This window comes from Eutrema salsugineum, unplaced genomic scaffold (assembly GCF_000478725.1).
Source record: "Eutrema salsugineum unplaced genomic scaffold, Eutsalg1_0 scaffold_2, whole genome shotgun sequence".
Classification (NCBI taxonomy): domain Eukaryota; kingdom Viridiplantae; phylum Streptophyta; class Magnoliopsida; order Brassicales; family Brassicaceae; genus Eutrema; species Eutrema salsugineum.
Window position 1 is genome coordinate 7,816,754 of NW_006256829.1, and position 20,134 is coordinate 7,836,887.

At 34.7% G+C, this 20,134-nt stretch overlaps 4 protein-coding genes across 4 annotated transcripts; 3 read left to right on the plus strand and 1 right to left on the minus strand.

The window, feature by feature from the left end:
- Nucleotides 1-7,046: 7,046 nt before the first annotated feature.
- On the plus strand, nt 7,047-9,487 carry LOC18016569 (probable glucuronoxylan glucuronosyltransferase F8H). Its single transcript, XM_006400740.2, has 4 exons — nt 7,047-7,861; nt 7,939-8,306; nt 8,394-8,644; nt 8,752-9,487. The coding sequence occupies exons 1-4, from the start codon at nt 7,549-7,551 to the stop codon at nt 9,215-9,217; spliced, it is 1,398 nt and encodes a 465-aa protein (XP_006400803.1). The 5' UTR covers nt 7,047-7,548; the 3' UTR covers nt 9,218-9,487.
- A 987-nt stretch (nt 9,488-10,474) lies between these two features.
- LOC18016570 (vacuolar protein sorting-associated protein 24 homolog 1) lies at nt 10,475-12,292 on the plus strand. Its single transcript, XM_006400741.2, has 6 exons — nt 10,475-10,674; nt 10,978-11,054; nt 11,203-11,305; nt 11,439-11,560; nt 11,753-11,947; nt 12,046-12,292. Exons 1-6 carry the CDS (start codon nt 10,563-10,565, stop codon nt 12,124-12,126), a joined length of 690 nt encoding a protein of 229 aa, XP_006400804.1. The 5' UTR covers nt 10,475-10,562; the 3' UTR covers nt 12,127-12,292.
- Nucleotides 12,293-15,265: 2,973 nt separating this feature from the next.
- Nucleotides 15,266-15,700, minus strand: LOC18016571. The gene has a single exon (XM_006400742.1). The coding sequence runs from the start codon at nt 15,698-15,700 to the stop codon at nt 15,266-15,268; it is 435 nt and encodes a 144-aa protein (XP_006400805.1).
- A 987-nt stretch (nt 15,701-16,687) lies between these two features.
- On the plus strand, nt 16,688-19,265 carry LOC18016572 (serine carboxypeptidase-like 47). Its single transcript, XM_006400743.2, has 9 exons — nt 16,688-17,031; nt 17,175-17,343; nt 17,445-17,564; nt 17,651-17,794; nt 17,858-18,008; nt 18,131-18,219; nt 18,307-18,565; nt 18,931-19,064; nt 19,146-19,265. Exons 1-9 carry the CDS (start codon nt 16,688-16,690, stop codon nt 19,257-19,259), a joined length of 1,524 nt encoding a protein of 507 aa, XP_006400806.1. The 3' UTR covers nt 19,260-19,265.
- The last annotated feature ends 869 nt before the right edge of the window (nt 19,266-20,134 follow it).

Below are 20,134 nucleotides of genomic sequence, written 5' to 3' on the forward strand. Positions count from 1 at the left end.
AAACTTTAATTCTTCTTTCAATTTTTCATTGTGAGAATATGTTAAGAACTTCTTCTATCTTTCCTCTACTTCGGTCAACTATGTGACTTGGTACAAAGATATCTATTGTGTATTCGTTATATTCACCCGCGATTTTATCACTTGTCTTTAATTTATCATGGTATTAGATATGGACTAATCGGATAATTAATTGTAAGTTGAAAGCAAATAAACATTGACAGTTATTTTTTAACTATATAAGGCTTTAAACATTGACAGTTATTGATATGAATGTCATGACTTCATAGATCTCTTATCATATGATACGATGACCCACAATATCCAATATCTAATAATGCCTAATTATGAATATGATCGTGTTGGCAATTTCACAACAAATATAATATACGGATAAGAGCTAATTATACGAAGCCACAAACATGGGAGCTATCCATAAATGCACGGGACATGCTTTGCTTTCATTCTTCACTATATCATTATCAATGAAACAAGTTTGTGTGCGTTTTAGTTTAATACTACAATTTACTAAGATCCTTAAATTCGATAGGAAGGGAAACCAGCTTGCTTATTTTGTCGGCCAATAATTCAATTCCTCATGATAGTTCTAAACTTCTAAATGAATAGATGCATAAACTAGTTTGAGAATTTAAGAATCAAGCAAAACTAATTTACCGGTGTGGCAGTTTAAAAAACAGTTAAAAAAAGTATTCAATTTGATTTTTTTGTACATGCCTTTAAGAAAAATTACATACATCTTTAATTGTTTTCCTTTCATCTATATATTATAGTGTTTTTACAAATTATAATTGTGTACCTAATAGCAGATTCAGAATACAACATTCAAAACCAAATTAAGGTCTACAACAGATGTTTTGCAAAATTATTTGATATTATAGATCGATAATATTGCTTTAGCTGACAATGTCGTGTTATGTATTATATTAAATCTTATATGTTTTCAACTCAAAATCAATTGATAATGAGTACATTTATGTATCTTTATACTTAAGATTTAAGTTTCTTAATATTATAGAATACTGCATTGAATAATATGAGTGCTTCAATGAGCCATGTATAATTATGTATGCTGATTTTTTTTTTTGTGTGTGTTTCATAAAGTCCATGAATATTACTTTGATATTTCTAGTACGTGGATGTCGAATTCTCATGTTTCTTTTTGATGTGAACTCGTCCAACAGTCAATTATTTATCCAGTAAGCACGAAGAACTATTCGACCAAACTATGTCGAGTTGGTTTTTTCTTTCTTGCGTGTTATATATTTATGGAATTTTGTTGACCAATTAGCCCATCTCACATTGTGCAACCATTTTAGCCGTCTCGGTGGTTGAAAACATGAAAAAAACGAGATTTGAAAAACTTTTTTTTTTCTGTCTTACTAAAATAAAAGGTTTTACTTTTCGCGACGTCGATCGAAAATGGTTGTTTTTAAAAAAAAAAATGGGAAAATGTAATGAAATTGCATTGATCAATAATTTATTTGTAACGTGAAATACAACTAATCTCGGTTACCAAAAATAAATAAATATAACTAATCATAATCCTCATTCACATATAGGGCCCATTTTGAGTCTATACGTTTACAATGGGTTGCAGTTGAACTAATGATCATACCATTAAGTAAAATATTTGTTGGGCTCCTAGTAATCAGATCCATTGTTGCACACTAGTTAACTTTCAAATTATGAAAGCCCGGGCTCAACCCCCGTCAACGGAATATGACTTTCATTTTTTTTGTCAAAGGGTTTCCAGAATATGACTTTATCAGGCGTTGATATGTTACAAAATCAGTGTGAAACAATTGTTATTTGTTTTTATAAAACTGGTAATGATTTTTTTTAATAAATGAATGAAATTTAGGGACAAAATTATCCTTTTTAGCAATAATTTACTGTAACATTTTCTAAAAAGGCTAAATTCTGTTATTTAAATTATTTTTCTGTGTGTGTTTTGTTATCACTTGTACGTTTTTTCACGACAACCCGAATTTGACATCTTTCAGTTTCAAGTCACGGTTAAACCAGTAGAAACACTATTAGAAAACACAAAAGAATAGTTAGTAAAAGATGTTGGAGTGGCAGATTTATTTTATCTATATCCTTCTTCCTTCTGATTCAAGGATAAGCAACACCATTACCACCATTACCAAAAAGTATTGCTTCGATTTTAATTTTCCTACTATATATATAAGAGAGAGAACGAGAATTGGATTCTATAAGATGATGAGCTTAAAATGCTAAATGAAACTTTATAATGCATGAAATTAAAACTAATGATCATAAGGTGAAATAATACAAGGTGGAAACTACTTTCTTTTCTGTTCTGTTTATTGGCTATATACATATATTCTTATAATAAATGATAATGCATGTTCAGTAATTATGTTAGAGGCCACGATCCCAAACTAAAGTTCGTTTTTTTTGTTGCTATGAACTAAATTTTGCTTACTGTGGAATATTGGGCTTTCTTATCGTATACTGTATCGAATTGAAAATTGGGAGGATTGCTATTGTGTCCTTAAAAATAGCTGTAATTAGTAGAACAACCTTACATTTTTGAAATTAGTAGAATAACCTTCCATTTTAAAAAAACCCGATTTTACCTTTGGGAAGCTTTGATGAGAAAAAATGTATTTACAAAAATGCCATTATTAAATTATTTCCACGTCAGCTGTTAAAATCGGGCACCCAGAAATAAGTCTACCAAGCTTAATGGTAGATATATAAGTTTTGATAGATTTAAAAATATATCGGTAGACATAATAATTTTTGGTATACTTAATATTCAAAAAATAGATTTGTTTAGATGTTGATAGACTTATAATGATAGATTTATTTTCATCGAAAGGTAGATTTAAAATTGTTGATAGATATTTGAATGTGTTGGTAGACTTGTTGGTTCTTAAAGTAGATTTATTTTCAAGATGGTAGACATAATGTTGTTGAGTTGACTTTGTGAGATGTGGTTGACCAAAATCGGTAGACTTATTATCTTTCACAGTAGATTTGTTAGACACGAAAATAGACTTATTTCTAATAAATATAAATCTACTACAATATAAAAAAATTTATTCGTGATAGTTTTGTTGTACGCATGGTAGATATAAATGTCGATAATAGATTTGTTTTGAAATAATAGACTTGTTTTCTGTGTGGTAGACTTAAAAGTTCCGTTAGAGAGTATAGATATGTGATAGACATATGAGAGTATGTAATAGATATATTTGGCGGTGGTAGACTTATTTTTAAAAAAGTAGATTTATTTGATAATATAGTAGACATATAACTCATTTTGGAGCTTCAATGTTGGTAGACTTATTTGAAAATTGGTAGACCTATTTGAAATTGGTAGACATATTGAAAGTTGATAGACATATTTACTTCACTGAACGGTAGACTTAATGATATGAAATGACGTTTTTATCAAGTAGTTATTATCGAATTTTTCTGTTCCAACCACTGCATCTAGTAGCTCTTATGATTTCTTCTCTTTACCTCTTTTGGAGTACTATTTGTACCTTGGAGGAAAAAGTTTTAGTTATTGATTGGGAAATCGACTATAGTGATTTCGTAGGTATGGTTTATGAAAATTTTGACATGGATCAATGCTATTATGAGGTTCGATTGAGTTATATGTTGTTGAAGACATACTTGCAAAAGCTACCGCGAGATACATTTCTGGGTTTTTAGCAAGTACTCGACAACTTGGTGGTTTTTTGCGATAATTTGAAAACAAAATGGTCCGTCCATTTATGCGTCTAGATTATAGACAAAGCGGAGTCCAAAGATATCGAAAAATATGTCAAAACTTCAATTGTATAAAGTGATGATTAAGCAAGTAAATCATACATGATTCAATAACTATACAATACCATATATGATTAAATAAGTCTATCATACATAAATCAACTATAACATACAAAGAACAATAACTTTATCGTATATGATTCAACAACTTTATCATACATATAGAGAACAATAACTCTATCATACCTGATTCAACAACTCTATCATACATACACCAAACAATAACTTTACAATACACAGTCTAACAAGTCTACTATACACGGATGTCTGATTCCTGCAACACACACAAATTAGGGTTAGCTTTACTTTCGAAAGCTCACTTTCAGCCGCCGTTGCAACTGTAACTCTATCTTTCGCACAATCGACGCCGAAAGTTCCTTTTCAGCCCCTGCCGCCATAGGTGACTGGTGTATTTCGCCCAAAAAACACCGGAAGTTCCCTAATATGCTCGCCGGGTCCTCACATTGATTCTCTGAAGAAGATGAAACGACTTCAAGGACTCAAACACGAAATCGCCAGAATCACAGATTCGCCGGAAACACAAAAAAATTCAGTATAATAACTCTATCATACATGATTAAACAAGTCTACCATACATGGAACAATAAATTATATATGATGCATAAATCTATCATACACGGAAAACTAACGTGTTCGTCGCCGAGAGAAGACGAGAGGTCTGAAATCAGCTTTTTTGTCTTTCGTCTTCTCCGGTGCTTGCTGTAGCCGACAAGCCGACAACGGTGAAGAACGCGAAAATGAAAAAGTGAATGAAACGAAATGATGAAGAAAAATAAAACGACAAATGGACAAAAACTTATCGGAGATGCAGAACAGGCCGATAAGAAGCTCAGAAGGTGACCAGAAACGATGCAGACGCCGGAAACTGGCAAAATCTGGAAAATCACCATCATCGTCGGTTTCTCCTCCACCTCTAGGTTTTTTTTTCTCGGAAATGAAATAGAAATTAGGTTGAAAACGAAATCTCAAAGATATTAAAAAAAAATTATTTTATTATTTTTTTAAAAAAATAATTAAATTACGAAATTATTAAAAAAAAAAAAAAATTTCATGTGTGAGGGGTTACACCGTTTTTTCCACGCTGGTAAGGTTAATCTAGTAAAAATGTAAGAGACCTAGGTTACTTTTGCAAACAGACCTATTTGTAAAGTCATTCTAGTAATTATTCCTTGAAAATTTTAACAATTCTAACTCATTAGAGCATACTGTAGTTCGTTTTAAAAACAACATTCATATAGAACTGCTCTTTTAATTAAAATTATGTTCTAAGTTTTAACTGATTTGAGAAAATATCAGAACCTAGCTGCTGGAACAAGATGTGATACAGTCGCTGGAAAGATGATCCATCAACCAAAAGTCTTAAACCAGGTAAAAAATCCATTTTTATAAATATTTTCTTCCATGATGTATATAGCATGCCATTTTCTGTCTCTATGTATATATGCACGTAGCCTTTTATGGCTAGATGAGTAAATATGTGAATTGAGTTGGTTACAGTATTAAATGATTCATTTACTATGGCTTACTCATACTAGCTGGAGTAGGTGATTAGAAAGTGCAGCCAATCAGTAGCTGAATTTGTATAAAATAACAAATAACCAAAATAAGTTATTAATTAACCATTTTTTATCATTAGTCCAACTACTATGGTATCCACAAATAAAGCCGAATTTTCATCCATGTGGCTTTGACGGTTAATTTTGTTTCCGCCGTTACAATTACAACATTCAAAATTGTGTTCGGTAAAGTCACGTACTCAACCAATCACGTTATTCACGTAAATGTTTTTTCCCCTAGATGGTTGCTAAACGCATGTGTTCTTTTGTACAAAAGCTTTGATTGATAACAGTTTTGCGGAATGCATAATTGCGGAATGGCGGAAAAAAACTTGTAAAATAAAATAAACGATTTAAAATTCACTTTTCTGCTTAATAGGTTTTCAGTTTATTTTTTACTTTGCAGATTTTAGTTGATTGGAAAAATACTTACGAAATCGCGTTTTTAAACTCAATTATTGCGCGGGTTACCACACAGCCAAAATTGCTACTAATACGAGAAGAAAAAAAAAAACACAAATTTCTGGTTACCCTAACAAGTGGGCCTTATCTATACCTAAAGAGAGAAGATGTCGAGCTTTTATCGTCTCAGGCGACGCCCGTGCTCATTAACACTTTTCTGAAGTCTTAACCACTTGTCTACTTCGTTATAGATTGATTGGTGTCAATGGTGTCGTGATTAATTGACCAATAATGGAACTATTTTAGGAATGATTTCTAACTGCAAAACAATTAATCAGTAATCCCTTCGTTTCACCCTCCCATATAGCCAGATACTATAGTCATTTGTTATTCTTGAAAGCGACAACAATCTAAGTAAACAAAGGGAGTAGTATTATACTTTGAAAACAAAACTAATATATAGTATACAAAAACAAAACAAAAAAATCAGCCAACCAAAGTATGTAAAAAAAACTTCATGCATGTATGGCACAATGACACATTCTGATAACAACCAAACACTATCCAAAACAAAAACTAACGAATAACCTTACAAAGACAAACGGATTTATAATTAAAGAAAAAAAAATTCTGTATGTGTTGCACTCTTTTCTCCCCACACCCAATGGCTAGTGCCCTTGTAAGCTTTTTGGATACCCTTTGCGCTTCTTTTCAAGCCCCCACACTATAATGTATAATGGTATTTATTCGAGGACATATTTGATCATATAATTTATTATTTTAATTTTATATCCGAGCTTAAATACTTGATCGAGAAAAACGACTCGTTTGGGATAAAGTACGATGTATTTTTGGCCGCTCACTTTCTAATAGCCCAGAAAATAAATCTCAGGCCAATTTTTCCGTATGGAGCAAGCACATTTATTTGGTTAGTATTTTTCTTATTTCTATTCATCCATTATTGAATAACCTTTTGAAGATAAATTAATTTCCTTAATTTGTCAAGTTTGATTTGGATGATAGAGATATGATAAGTTAACTTAATAGAACCACATGCGAGTTGTAAAGTAAGTTTATTTAACAGATAAACTAAAACTCGCAGCTAACTTCTAATTATCACCCAATAATAAACAAAGAAACCAAAACACCTTTTAATAATTAGCGAAATTATCCAAAACAAACACTGTCATTAGCTTATCAAGAGAGACATTTATGAAGCACATGCCCCTCACGCCTCACGGGATTTAAACAGCACCAACTTACCAAAATATGCAAAGTAATTATTTCGGGAGCCTCCAAGGGAGGGATACTATTGTCATTTCACATTATCTGGTACGGTTACGAGACTTGACCAGCGATGAGCCCGAGACCATTGCCGAGCTCCATTCTGCTCCATTGTATATCGCCATGTGACTTTCTCTCTCTGTCTACTCTGCAAATCCTTTTTTTTTTTTTTCTTTCTTTTCATTTCTTTTCTTTATGAATCCATTGGGTTCGAACCAAACCCATGACATGAGAGAATGATGAGAACCAGATCACCAATCTTGAGCCTAATGTAATAAACTATTCTGTAACGATTCATTCTTGAGATTTTTTTTTTCCTGTCTTCCCCTAACGACTCTTTCTCTACATTTCTCCCAATCTCTATCCCTTGATTTCTACTTCTCAATCATCATCATCACCAACCAGAAAACACAAGAAGAAAGCTTCGTTTCATCTTCCCTTCTTGTTAAAAAATCAAGCAATGTCGCTTGACATTAAGAGACCTAACAGCAACAAGACGAAGAAGAAAATGGGTTTCATCGTCAAAATGCAGCTTCATAACAACAACAACAGAGGAGGAAGCAACAAAAGAAATCTCTTCTTCGTCTTCTTCAGAAGCTATTACAGATGGATCCTCTGGTTTTTCCTCTCCCTCTATTTCTTCACATCTTACTTCGCCGGAGACCAATCCTCTCCGTCGTCGACCACCACAACCCGTCTCTTGTCTAACCATAATCCATCTTCGTCTCTCCCATCTCGCGCTCTCATCGAATCTTCCGCCATTGTCACACCAGGTAAAGCATCGATTTTTATTTCTCCTCTGTTTCAATCATCACTTTTCTCCCTAAAGCTTCGTCTTTTAATTTTAAAGGTATATTCAGCGGAATGAAGATATACATTTACGATTTACCGGCGAGATTCAACGTCGATTGGGTAACGAAATCAGACCGGTGCGCCACTCACCTCTTCGCGGCGGAGGTAGCGATCCACCGAGCGCTCCTCTCCGATTCCTCCGTGCGTACGTTAGACCCAGAAGAAGCCGATTTCTTCTTCGTCCCCGTCTACGTCTCCTGCAACTTCTCCACCTCCAACGGCTTCCCTTCTCTTAGCCACGCTCGCTCCCTCCTCGGCTCCGCCGTCGATTTCCTCTCCGACCAATACCCGTTTTGGAACCGGACTCAAGGCTCCGACCACGTCTTCGTCGCTTCCCATGACTTCGGCGCGTGCTTCCACGCTATGGTAAGCTCTGTTTTTTTTCCTTAGCTTGAATTGGACAAAAACAATTATTTGATTTATTTATTTGATTTTGGTTTGTGTTTTGTGAAGGAGGATATGGCGATTGAGGAAGGGATTCCGGAATTTATGAAGAAATCGATAATTTTACAGACATTTGGAGTTAATTACAAGCATCCATGTCAAGAAGCTGAGCATGTGGTGATCCCGCCTTATATTCCGCCGGAGAGTGTACAGAGAGCAATGGACAGAGCTCCGGCGAACGGACGGCGAGACATTTGGGCGTTTTTCCGGGGAAAGATGGAAGTCAACCCTAAGAATATAAGCGGACGCTTTTACAGCAAGTGCGTGCGTAGCGAAAACCTTTCACGTTTTTTTTTTCTTCTCTTGTTTGTCTTTTATGTTTTTTTTGTTGTTGCTAATTACTAAAACGCCACTTCCCGGCGTGCAGGGGAGTGAGGACGGCGATTCTGAAGAAATACGGCGGGAGAAGACGGTTTTATCTTAACCGGCACCGGTTTGCTGGATACCGTTCTGAAATCGTGCGATCGGTGTTTTGTCTCTGTCCTCTTGGGTGGGCTCCATGGAGTCCTCGGCTAGTGGAATCCGCTGTGTTAGGGTGCGTACCCGTGGTGATCGCCGATGGGATTAAGCTACCGTTCTCGGAGACGGTGCGGTGGCCGGAGATCTCTCTCACGGTGGCGGAGAAAGACGTGAAAAATCTACGGAAGATATTAGAGCACGTGGCGGTGACTAATTTGTCTGTGATACAGAGAAACTTACGAGAGCCGGCGTTTAAGCGGGCCCTCTTGTACAATGTGCCCATGAAGGAAGGAGACGCCACGTGGCATATTCTCGAGGCGTTGTGGAGGAAGCTCGATCGGTCGTACAGGAGGTCAAGGGTTTTGAGCGAATGAATATTCGACACGTAAGATGCTGTGCGGTAAATGGATGCTAGGCTGGAATTTTCGGACTTTTTCGGAATTGGAAAAACCGGAATGTCTCGTGTAGGGTCCACAACGTGAGAGGGTTAACTCGAACACGTGAGATGTCTGCTGCTGACCTGGCTTTCACTGAGTGGATCGACACGTGACTCAGGGAAGTGAAAGTGTAAAGTATGCTGACGTGTAATTCTTTGGATGATTAGGCATATAATTCTTTGAATATAAAAGACTTGTAGATGGAAATGAAAGGTTAGATTGATCAAATCTCAACTTCAGTTCAAAAAAGTTCTGGCAACATAGAAAACCCTTTTTTAAATATTTTCAATCAAGTTTGATGCTACATTTTTCAAAATCCAAACATAAAATCTACATAATAGTTCATTGACAATGTTTAGTTCGTTCTGATGTAAGTTCTCTTTAACTCAAATGATCGTACCTCAACTCAAAACGTAAACGCTCGGGTCTAAATTTTAGTTGACCAATCGTTAAATATTAATGCCGATAAAAGAATTAATATACTTACACACTTGGGAAAGTAATGAATAAAGATTGAAAAAAGGGTGGTGTTGTATGGGGAAAGATGAAAGACAGAGAAATGTGAGCAAGAGACAGCTAGTGTGTCAGAAGATGCATATATCAATAAATGTAATATACATATATATATATATATACACACAATTTGTTTGTAGGCCCACCTTACTTTCTTATCTAATGTCTTGTTGATATCACTAAACAGTACATTGATCCCATCAAATGTTATTATTATTGTGGAGCTGAATGTTTAGAACTTTAGAGCTAGAGGAGAGGATATAGCCAAAACATATACATATTCTTCTTACAAAATTTTGGTTTTTGTCTTCCTACGTTTGTAATATTGTCGTCCCTTTGTTCTCCCACAGTTATGCTGTTCTAAACGAAACAAAAAGAATAATCATTCACATAAGTTTGTTTTTGAATGAAAGTGACACAATATCTCATTTATAATGGTATGGTCACTGGTCAACTACCATTCTCGTGCTCTGAGGATTGGCTATAGCTTTAAGGGGGGTCTGGATCTTGGACCTATATCTATTTTAAAAAACAAAATTCATATAGAATTTGCTTTACTAAAAGGCCCAAATCATTTTTTTTTGGTTTATCGTAGGCTCTATATTATGTTGGGCCAAGTACCATACTCCACAGGCCTAAATTAAAAAAAAAAAGTTTCTTTTCCAGAAAATTGACTTATGCAGTCCTCCTAAATCAACCCAAAATATTCTTGTAAACATTCTTACATAATCGAACAGAGCCTGAAGGTAAAACAATAAGTCGCAAAAGAATGGAGAGAGTGATGAACATCATAAAGCCGAAGCCTGATCCGAAGCAGCTCTTGCGTGATTGGCAACGCAAGCTTCGTCAGGAGTGCCGTAACATTGAACGCCAAATCCGAGGTTCTTATTTACATCCTCTCATCGCGTTTTTCTCGTTATTGAATTAGGGTTCTTTTAGATTCAGGAAAGTTTGAATCTTTAGCTGAAATTAGATTGATGGGTTTGGTTAATCGCACCCAAAAGTGCGAGAAATTAATCTGAATCGGGTTGGGATCGGATGATGATCACGGATCGCACGAGTGTCCTTACAAGTGGATTTTGATTTCTGCTGATGCCGAAATTATCGATTTGAGTAGTCTGGTTTGTGTTGTGAAACTATGATGGATTCAGAATTTCTGAGTTTGAGGTTCTTCCCTTTTTCAGATATACAGAAAGAAGAGAGAAACGTACAGAAAGCTATTAAAGAGGCTGCAAAGAGGAATGATATGGTCTCAGCCAAGGTAGAAACCAAGAACACATGAATTTTGATAGCAATCTTGGAAAAGTCTTTGCCTTTGTAAGCTTGGATCCATTAAATGTGATACTTGGTAATCGAAATAATTAGCTTTTGATTTTGTGGAACCTTGAGCTCTTTTCAATGTGTTCCAGGCGCTTGCTAAGGAAATCGTGAGTTCGAGAAGAACAGTGAACCGGCTGTATGAGAATAAAGCGCAGATGAACTCGATATCAATGCACCTTGGGGAGAGTGTTGGTATATAGAGCTTTTCATTGCCATGATTTCTAGAGTTTTCAAATTTTGTCATACTTTGTTTGCAATGTGATTGTTATCACAGATTCCCCTTTGTCTTACACTCATATTCTTTCATTTTTCGTTGAATCTTCAGCTGTTGCTCGAACAGTTGGGCATCTGTCCAAGAGTGCAGAGGTTATGAAGCTAGTCAATAATCTCATGAAGGCTCCACAAATGGCTGCAACAATGCAGGAATTCAGTAAAGAGATGACTAAGGTACCTTTTCGGTTTCCTTCTCTCACCATATATGCATGTTGAGATACAAACCAAAATCACACCTTTAAGCGTCATATTACGTATTTCGAGCTGATATTAGTTTTTCATCTAAACCTGTTGTGTTCACTGCTTTACAATCAATATCGTTGTATATAAACCCTTATGGATCTTTTGCTACTTGGGGATATGTAGGCGGGAGTTATTGAGGAGTTTGTGAATGATGCTATTGACAATGCCTTAGATTCAGAGGATATGGAGGAAGAGATCGATGAAGAGGTTGATAAAGTATTGACAGCTATTGCTGGAGAAACCGCTGCGGAGCTCCCAGAAGCTGTCAGAAAGGAAAGGATAAAGGTACCTGCACAGAAGGCGAGCACTTCCCGCGAGGTAAGCCCATTTAGCAAAATGCATTGCAAGAGAAAGAAAAGAAAAAAAAAACTCCTGGGAGATTAGATTCTGAAAGAAATACTTTTTTTTTTTTGCAGGAAGAGGCAGTTGCAGAAGGTGTTGATGATGAGGAAGAACTGGAGGAGATTCGAGCTCGGCTCGCTAAAGTTAGATCCTAACTGATGCCAATATCTCTTTAAACGCGATTTTTTTTACTCATCCGATCAACTCTTGAAGGTGATGAGAACATAAGGAGATTGAAATCTATTGTATAATATAATTGAAATACCATACACGATGTAATCATAAGTTACCTTTTGTTAACAAAGTTTCGTTTCTTGTGAAGGTATCTCATCTAAAAGTTTTCTTTAAATCAAATAATATGGTTTAGGGTTTAGGGTTTAGGTTTTTGTTTTTGTTTTTGTTTTTCGGTTTTAGTTACTTTCCCACTTCCAACCATATTCCAGTGTAAGAGTTAGTCGTAATTGTGATCCCGTACCATAATCCGGCTAGCCATAAGCCCAAACCATAATCCGTTATCGTTTTTAATAGGAGCTTCTTCCTGGGACAAACTCTTCAATTTTGTCTGTGACAGAGTCTTCTCTTTCATCTTGCTTACTAACCATACCTTAACCATTCATTATCCATGTCCATAAGCACCATGACCGTACCATAAGTCCATAACCATATTTGTACACAAATATATGTAGGATCATAATATCTAATATTAATCTTTAGACTGAGACTAATATAATTGAAATAGCATATATACCCGATGTAATCATAAGCTACCTTTTTGCTAACAAAGTTTCGTTTCTTGTGAAGGTATCTCATCTAAAACTCTCCTTAAATAAAATGTTAGTGGTTGGAAATCCTTTTTCGGTTTTTGTTTTTCGGTTTATTTACTGCCCGTTACCAAGTTTCCAGCCATATTCCAGTATTAAGAGTCAATCGTAATTGTGATTCCGTACATGTTTAGTCGATATTGATACATCATGAGATAACTATCGGTAAATTACTAGATCATACTTACAAAACGAAAATTCAAATTATATAGTAAGTCAATATCACGAGGCGAGTTAAATTATGTTATATTACATACAATAATTTGTTTACTTCTTACATGTCGGAATCTTTACAACTTTTAAATCATGTATGAAATCATTTGTATGACCAATAAGATGTAGACGTTTTTTCTTAGCATTAGCAGTTAGGACACTCATTTTGCTATCTTTTAGGTTTTAATTATGGTCTCGTCACGAAACTTGTTGGCTAGAAGCTAGAACGAGTCAAAAGCAAACCCAAAAACTAGCTATAGTCTTTTCCATTTACATAGTCCAACAAAAACATATATACATCTGGATATACACATTCTACGTCTTTATTTATATCAAATGATTTATGCAACACGACGAAAGAAAGTATTACAAAATCAAAATTTATGAGAGTTTATACTTTGTAGTGGTATGGTAGGTGGTATGGTAGGCGACGTAATAATTCCAAAAAAGCTATGGTATTAATATACATCTGAAATAATTCTCTTTTTATTTTCGTAGCTTCTGCATATCATAACGTCGAAAGCAACTCGTAGTTACAATCAACAAGCATAGTTGACTTCATGGATTTACCAGAACGTCAAGACTCGATGTTTAAGAACAAACCAATTGCATGATCGTACGTAAGACACATGTTTTGTTTAATTGTTTTTTCTGGGAAGTGGGATTATATTGTTAAAGATTGCTTTGTTCATGGAAATGGAACACATGTCATGTTTTTTCAGTCAATGTGAAATTATTTCTCCAAAATGAATATATAATACAAGTGTTTTCGGGATGTATATTGTCAAAAATATCGTATTAACATACATATATATATATATACATATATATTTACCATGTTAAGAACCTATATCGTTGAACATATCTCAAAATCTCGTCGATATGTTAAATGAAATGTTAATAGTGATTTCTTCAAGAACAGAATTACATATGGGGTGTTCCTAGTAGCATCCATCTTAATTTAACTTTTATGGATTGAATCTTTACACACACTAATAGATCGATATTTCTGATAAACATAATATTAAAATTAGATCAATAACATTTTTGTTTTTATCACAATTCACAGGTACTGGTAAATATATAATAAGATATATATATATATATATATTAAAGTTTTTCTAAATTATGAGATATTTTAAAATTTAATGATAATGAATAAAGCAGTCTGTTTAAAATTTAGGCTTAAGAATTTAAATGTAGGTATTGGAAGTTAGGATTTGGTTTCAAACTTTAGAGTATAATTTTTAGGTTTTTATAATTACAATTCATAGGGTTTATCATTAGACTAGTTTGATCATGCAAAAGAGATTTAATTTGGAATTACATAAAATGTATAAAAAATATATACTTTTGGAAAGACGTCATCCATTTATCTTTCTTAACCCGATATTTTGGTTAAAAGTACAGCAGGCCAACTCCATAAATGCCTCCCTTTCCATTTCTTTATAAATTTCAAGTGCCACAATTTAGAATTGGGTCCTTATCCGATAATCCGAATGTACATGTTGCATGCATGCAACATGTTTTAAGAAAACGGAACTAATGGTGAAAATCCTAGATATATTATATATATATATATATATTGACCTTACCGTTCCTAGTAGATGGTAAAGAAGCTGGTTTAATAAAGAATCACGGTTCTCTCACTTTTCTTAAGTTAAACCAAATAAAACCATCTTTTTAAAATAAAAAAAAAAATTAAATAAAACCGTGAACTTAACGTATTGCATTAAAAAGAGTTTCTTTCTTAAAAAATTTTCAATATTGGGACAGGTTCATGAGGCTGGACACATGGTTCCGATGGATCAGCCAAAAGCTTCTTTGCAAATGCTTCAGAAATGGATGCAAGGAAAGCTCAGTACTGCGAGAGTGGTCCAACAGTTGGTCAATGATATTATAATTTCTAAGCTCGAAAATTTGAAAAGAAAATAAAAAATATTCGCTTAGTTATCACTTAGTTTCTTAATAGTATTCCAATTGGCCAAGCCCGATTGTTGAGATGGAATAAAATAATCTGTGTACTTAATTAGTTAATGATATATAAATGGTATGTTTGAGCTTTTTTTAAAATTTTATCATGTTGTTTAAACAGAAACTGATTTCAATGAATAATGTTTTTTAGTCTGATGGAATCTTTTCGCACAAAAAGAAAAAGGAGTTCAGCAACCACATTTCGGTTCCACAGTAATTTTTTTTTATTGGGTTAATTTATTCAAGTGCGAATAATAATATAAATATAAGAAAAATGTAATAAAAATTAATTGAAAATGATGATCGGCTGAATCACGTCCCAAGTATTCTTGTCATTGTTCCACCGGTAAAACCTATTGTCTTTGGCAACGACGACACACACATTTTTATACACCGTAGAATCTTTGTCTGAATCGTACAAAGGGTAGATCATCCCATTGTAAAACGTTCCTACGCAACTCGTCTGCTGTAACGCCACATGAGTCGATTTATCATCGGTCGCATTATGTCCGGCAGTGGTTGGGATCTCTGTCAACGAGACTTGACCCAATGGTACGGATTTGGATAGTTTAGGATTTAATAAGCTATCACACGTGACGAAGACCGAAACATTATCACGTGTCTGCATCTGGTTGGACACGATAAGAGTGGCACCACGTGAGGTTCCGGACCCAGAAACGAGCACTAGGGTCATGATCGATAACATTATAAGGGTGTCCATTTTGATTCGGTGGAAATACTGTGGTTTGGAATTGGAAATATATCTATCTTTTTTTTTCCTGTGAACTATTGGACATTCATGTGTCTCTTTATATATTATCTCGCTTCAGTTTCTCAAATTTGGAGCATTAATAATCACTATGTTTAGGAATTCAAAGGTGATTAATTGGTGAATACGGTTACCATTAGAAATTAGAATTAATTATAGAAAATATCAGTTTGGTAGATTTTCTTATGGTTTGATAGGGAGCTAAAAACAAACCAAAAAAAAAGTTGAACTTGAGTTACACCAAACGTATGTATCTCAGAGGCGCAGTAGCAAAAACCCAAAAAAAAAGTAGGCAAACAAAAAATAACACGAAAAAGGATACTCGAACACATATAACTTGTCTTTTTCTAATGGAATTTATGAGAGTTTATACATTTTAATTTTGTAAGGATTTGGTATTCTAAACATTGTAAAATTAAGGAAACAAACTATTTTATTTAGATTTTAGGGTTAAAAACATCTGCATTGGAGAATAAATCACAAAAGTCTCTTATCCATAAAAATAATAATAAAAGTATAAAGAAGATTATTTAATCATAAGAGTCTCTCAAAACATTGAAAAACTCAATGAAAATCTCTTACATGAAAGGCTTTTTCAACTTTAAAAAAAGACTCTTCTAATTAAATATTAATATTTATCATCATATTATTTCTTTTAAAATGAAAGACTGTTGTGAGAGACCTCAATGCGGGTGCTCTAAGAATAGAAGTTTCAGAGGTTTGAGTTAATAATAATCTAGAATAGAACTTACCGACCATATTTATTGACACTAAACCATGATGGTCGTAGATAAAAATTAAATAAAAATCTTATAATCAATAAAAATAAATAAAATTCAGAAAAAGTGGACATATTATTATTGACCTTCACTCACTCTATAAATAGAGAGATATGACACTGAGTTACAGCACAAACCCAATTCTTCGTACGTACAAAAAATGGAGATCAAAATAGTTTCTCTCTATTTGTTCCTCTCTCTATCCTTCTTCTCACAATGTTCACTTTCAACTTCTAAAATAATCCTCGAAAACTCAACCGTTTTCTCATCATCCGAGAGTTTGTCGAGCCAGAACGCAGACAGGCGTATCCAATTTTTCAATCTAAAGCCTCAACATAACGTCAATGTTATCCCAAAGGGAAGCCCTGACGCTCCGAGACTTGTGGAGAGCCAATTCGATTTTTCAGCGAGCATCGACGCTGGAAACGCTCCCGGTGGTCCTTCAGTCACGGAGTTTGGCCACTATGCCGGCTATTACCCCCTCCCACATTCGAAGGCAGCCAAGTAACATTTTCAACCGATTCAGTTTATTCCAGTTTAATGGGGACGCGTTTTAGTCAAATTTGATTTAGTAGTTGGTATATTGACATGAACGAACTAGACCAATTCCCTTTTGTGTGTGACTATCAACGTTTTTCTTCTTACAGGATGTTTTATTTCTTCTTTGAGTCTCGGAGCAATAATTCTGATCCGGTTGTGCTATGGTTGTCTGGTGGACCGGGTGTTAGTAGCAGTTTGGCTCTCTTTTATGAGAATGGCCCGTTCAAGATATCGGAGGATCTCTCTCTTTCTTGGAACGATTTTGGTTGGGACAAGGTTAGTCTGGTTTAGATGGGGGAAAAATATGTGTTTCTTGTTACACAAGAAACATATTTGTCTACAATAAATCTATAACTCCACTACTTTTGTTTCAATAGATATCCAATATACTCTACGTAGACCAGCCAGTCGGGACCGGTTTTAGTTACACATCTGACATTAGCGATCTCCGGCACGACGAGGCTGGTGTCAGCGATGATCTTTATGAATTTTTACAGGTTAGATTGTTGTTCAGAAAACTTAAATAAATAAATGTTTTTTTTTTTTTTTTTTGGTTTGGGGTTCTATCTTTGAATCTTTGTAGGCTTTCTTCAAGGAACATCTACAATTTGCCAAAAACAGTTTCTATATTACTGGTGAATCCTATGCCGGTCACTACATTCCGGCTTTGGCTTCACTAATTCACAATGGAAACAAGAAAAAAGAAGGAATTCCCATAAACCTCAAGGTAAGTCTTTCATTGATTTTTATTTTGTAACCAAGTTATGGTTTAATCTCGGTTTAATTTCAGGGTTTTGCGATTGGAAACGGCTTGGTTAACCCGGAGATCCAGTATGGTGCGTATGGGGATTATGCGCGGGAAATGAGGTTGATCTCAGAATCCGATCACGATAGTTTAAAGCAAAATTATGTTGACTGTCAAGGTCTCATTAAAAATTGCAGTAAGTTTCACAATGCAGTAATTAGTTCATATAACAGCTTTATTTCTTTTACGTATTTCGGATTCGGGGTCGAGTAAATTTTTTTTTACTTTTAACAAAAACTTTTGTTTTATAAATTTCAGACCTTAATGGTGGTGAAGCGTGTGATTCTGCTTACAAAGTTTGCAACAACATTTCGGACCAGATAATGAATAAAATTAAAGGCACAAACGTAAGCATCGAGAACACACATTAAATGAACCATTTTTCTTGGTTTTTTCGCTAACAAAGATTTCTCGGTTTATTTTATTTTTTGAAGGTCTATGACTTGAGAAAGAAATGTGTTGGACGTATGTGCTATAACTTTTCCAAAGTGGATGTATTCTTGAACCAAGAAAACATAAGAAAAGCTTTAGGAGTTGGAGATATCACATTTGTTTCGTTTAGTCGCAAAGTTTATGATGCAATGATGGAGGATTTTATGATTAATCCTGAGGTCAAGATTCCGGCTCTTGTCGAAGATGGAATCAATCTCCTTGTTTATGCTGGAGAATATGATATCCTCTGTAATTGGCTTGGTAAGATTGATCATAATCGCCACAGTATGTCGCATGTTATGTTTCTTAATTTGATTCTGGTTTAGGTTATGAACGGGGAGTTGACACAAAAGGTCAAGAGTGCAGTTTCGTTAGCAGTTTTCGGTTAAGCCGGTTTTGATCAAATTTTAAGGAATTAAGAGTTTCAACTTTTAGCAGTGTTCTGTTAGTAAAGTAGGAAAATGGTTTAGTCTCGGTTTTAGACTTTAGAGGGCTTTGTGTTCTACTCCCACTTTGAATGTGGACCCGATCGACATTGGACATACTTTGCATATTTTTTGGTCTTTTCCGGTTTGATTCTTGTTCAGCTGAATCTAAATGATTGATTCTACTTGGTATATATACAGGAAACTCCAGGTGGGTTGAGCAGATGAATTGGTCAGGCCAGAAGGATTTTGGATCAGCCAAGACAGTACCGTTCCTGGTAGATGGTAAAGAAGCTGGTTTAATGAAGAATCACGGTTCTCTCACTTTTCTTAAGGTAAACCAAATAAAACCGTGAACTTAACGTATTACATTTAAAAAGAATATGTTTCTTTAAAAAATTTCAATATTGGGACAGGTTCATGACGCTGGACACATGGTTCCGATGGATCAGCCAAAAGCTTCGTTGCAAATGCTTCAGAAATGGATGCAAGGAAAGCTCAGTACTGCGAGTGGTCCAACAGTTGGTTAATGATTTTATAACGTCTAAGCTCGAAAATTTGAAATGAAAATAAAAACTATTTGCTTTATCACTTCTTAAAAGTATTCCAATTGGCCAAGCCCGATTGTTGAGATGGAATAAAATAATCTTTGTACTTAGTTAATGACATATAAATGGTATGTTTGAGCTTTTAAAAAAAGGTTATCATGTTCTTTAAACAGTAACCGATTTCAACGAAATTTGTGAGAAATTAATCTGAATCTTGCTGAAATCCGATTGATGGGTTCGGTTGATCGCACCCAAAAGTGTGAGAAATAAAATCGGGTTGGGATCGGATGATGATCACGAATCACACGAGTGTCCTTACAAGTGAATTTTGATTTCTGCTGATGCAAAAGTTATCGATTTGAGTCGTCTGGTTTGTGTTTTGAATCTCTGATGGATTCAAAATTTCTGAGTTTGAGAGTCTTCCTTTGTCAGATATACAGAAAGAAGAGAGAAACGTACAGAAAGCTATTAAAGAGGCTGCAAAGAGGAATGATATGGTCTCAGCCAAGGTAGAAACCAAGAACACATAAAATTTTGATAGCAATCTTGGAAAAGTCTTTGCCTTTGTAAGCTTGGATCCATTAAATGTGATACTTGGTTATCGAAATAATTAGCTTTTGATTTTGTGGAACCTTGAGCTCTTTTCAATGTGTTCCAGGCGCTTGCTAAGGAAATCGTGAGTTCGAGAAGAACAGTGAACCGGCTATATGAGAATAAGGCACATATCACATATTCCCCTTTGTTTTACACTTTTTACTAACGTGTGTAAAATCAACTATATAAGCAATAAGATGTAGGTTTTCTTAGTGTTAGGAGTTAGAACTCTCAATTTGCTATCTTTTAGTTTTAGGTTTTAA

Bases quoted from the DNA above. Each gene is read 5' to 3' on its own strand.
- LOC18016571 (XM_006400742.1), bottom strand. From the start codon at position 15,700: ATGGACACCCTTATAATGTTATCGATCATGACCCTAGTGCTCGTTTCT.
- LOC18016569 (XM_006400740.2), top strand. From the start codon at position 7,549: ATGTCGCTTGACATTAAGAGACCTAACAGCAACAAGACGAAGAAGAAA. The intron at 8,307-8,393 runs GTAAGCTCTGTT...TGTTTTGTGAAG, and splicing joins GCGCGTGCTTCCACGCTATG to GAGGATATGGCGATTGAGGA. The intron at 8,645-8,751 runs GTGCGTGCGTAG...CCCGGCGTGCAG, and splicing joins AGCGGACGCTTTTACAGCAA to GGGAGTGAGGACGGCGATTC.
- LOC18016570 (XM_006400741.2), top strand. From the start codon at position 10,563: ATGGAGAGAGTGATGAACATCATAAAGCCGAAGCCTGATCCGAAGCAG. The intron at 10,675-10,977 runs GTTCTTATTTAC...TCCCTTTTTCAG, and splicing joins CATTGAACGCCAAATCCGAG to ATATACAGAAAGAAGAGAGA. The intron at 11,055-11,202 runs GTAGAAACCAAG...AATGTGTTCCAG, and splicing joins ATGATATGGTCTCAGCCAAG to GCGCTTGCTAAGGAAATCGT.
- LOC18016572 (XM_006400743.2), top strand. From the start codon at position 16,688: ATGGAGATCAAAATAGTTTCTCTCTATTTGTTCCTCTCTCTATCCTTC. The intron at 17,795-17,857 runs GTAAGTCTTTCA...GTTTAATTTCAG, and splicing joins GAATTCCCATAAACCTCAAG to GGTTTTGCGATTGGAAACGG. The intron at 18,566-18,930 runs GTAAGATTGATC...GTATATATACAG, and splicing joins TATCCTCTGTAATTGGCTTG to GAAACTCCAGGTGGGTTGAG.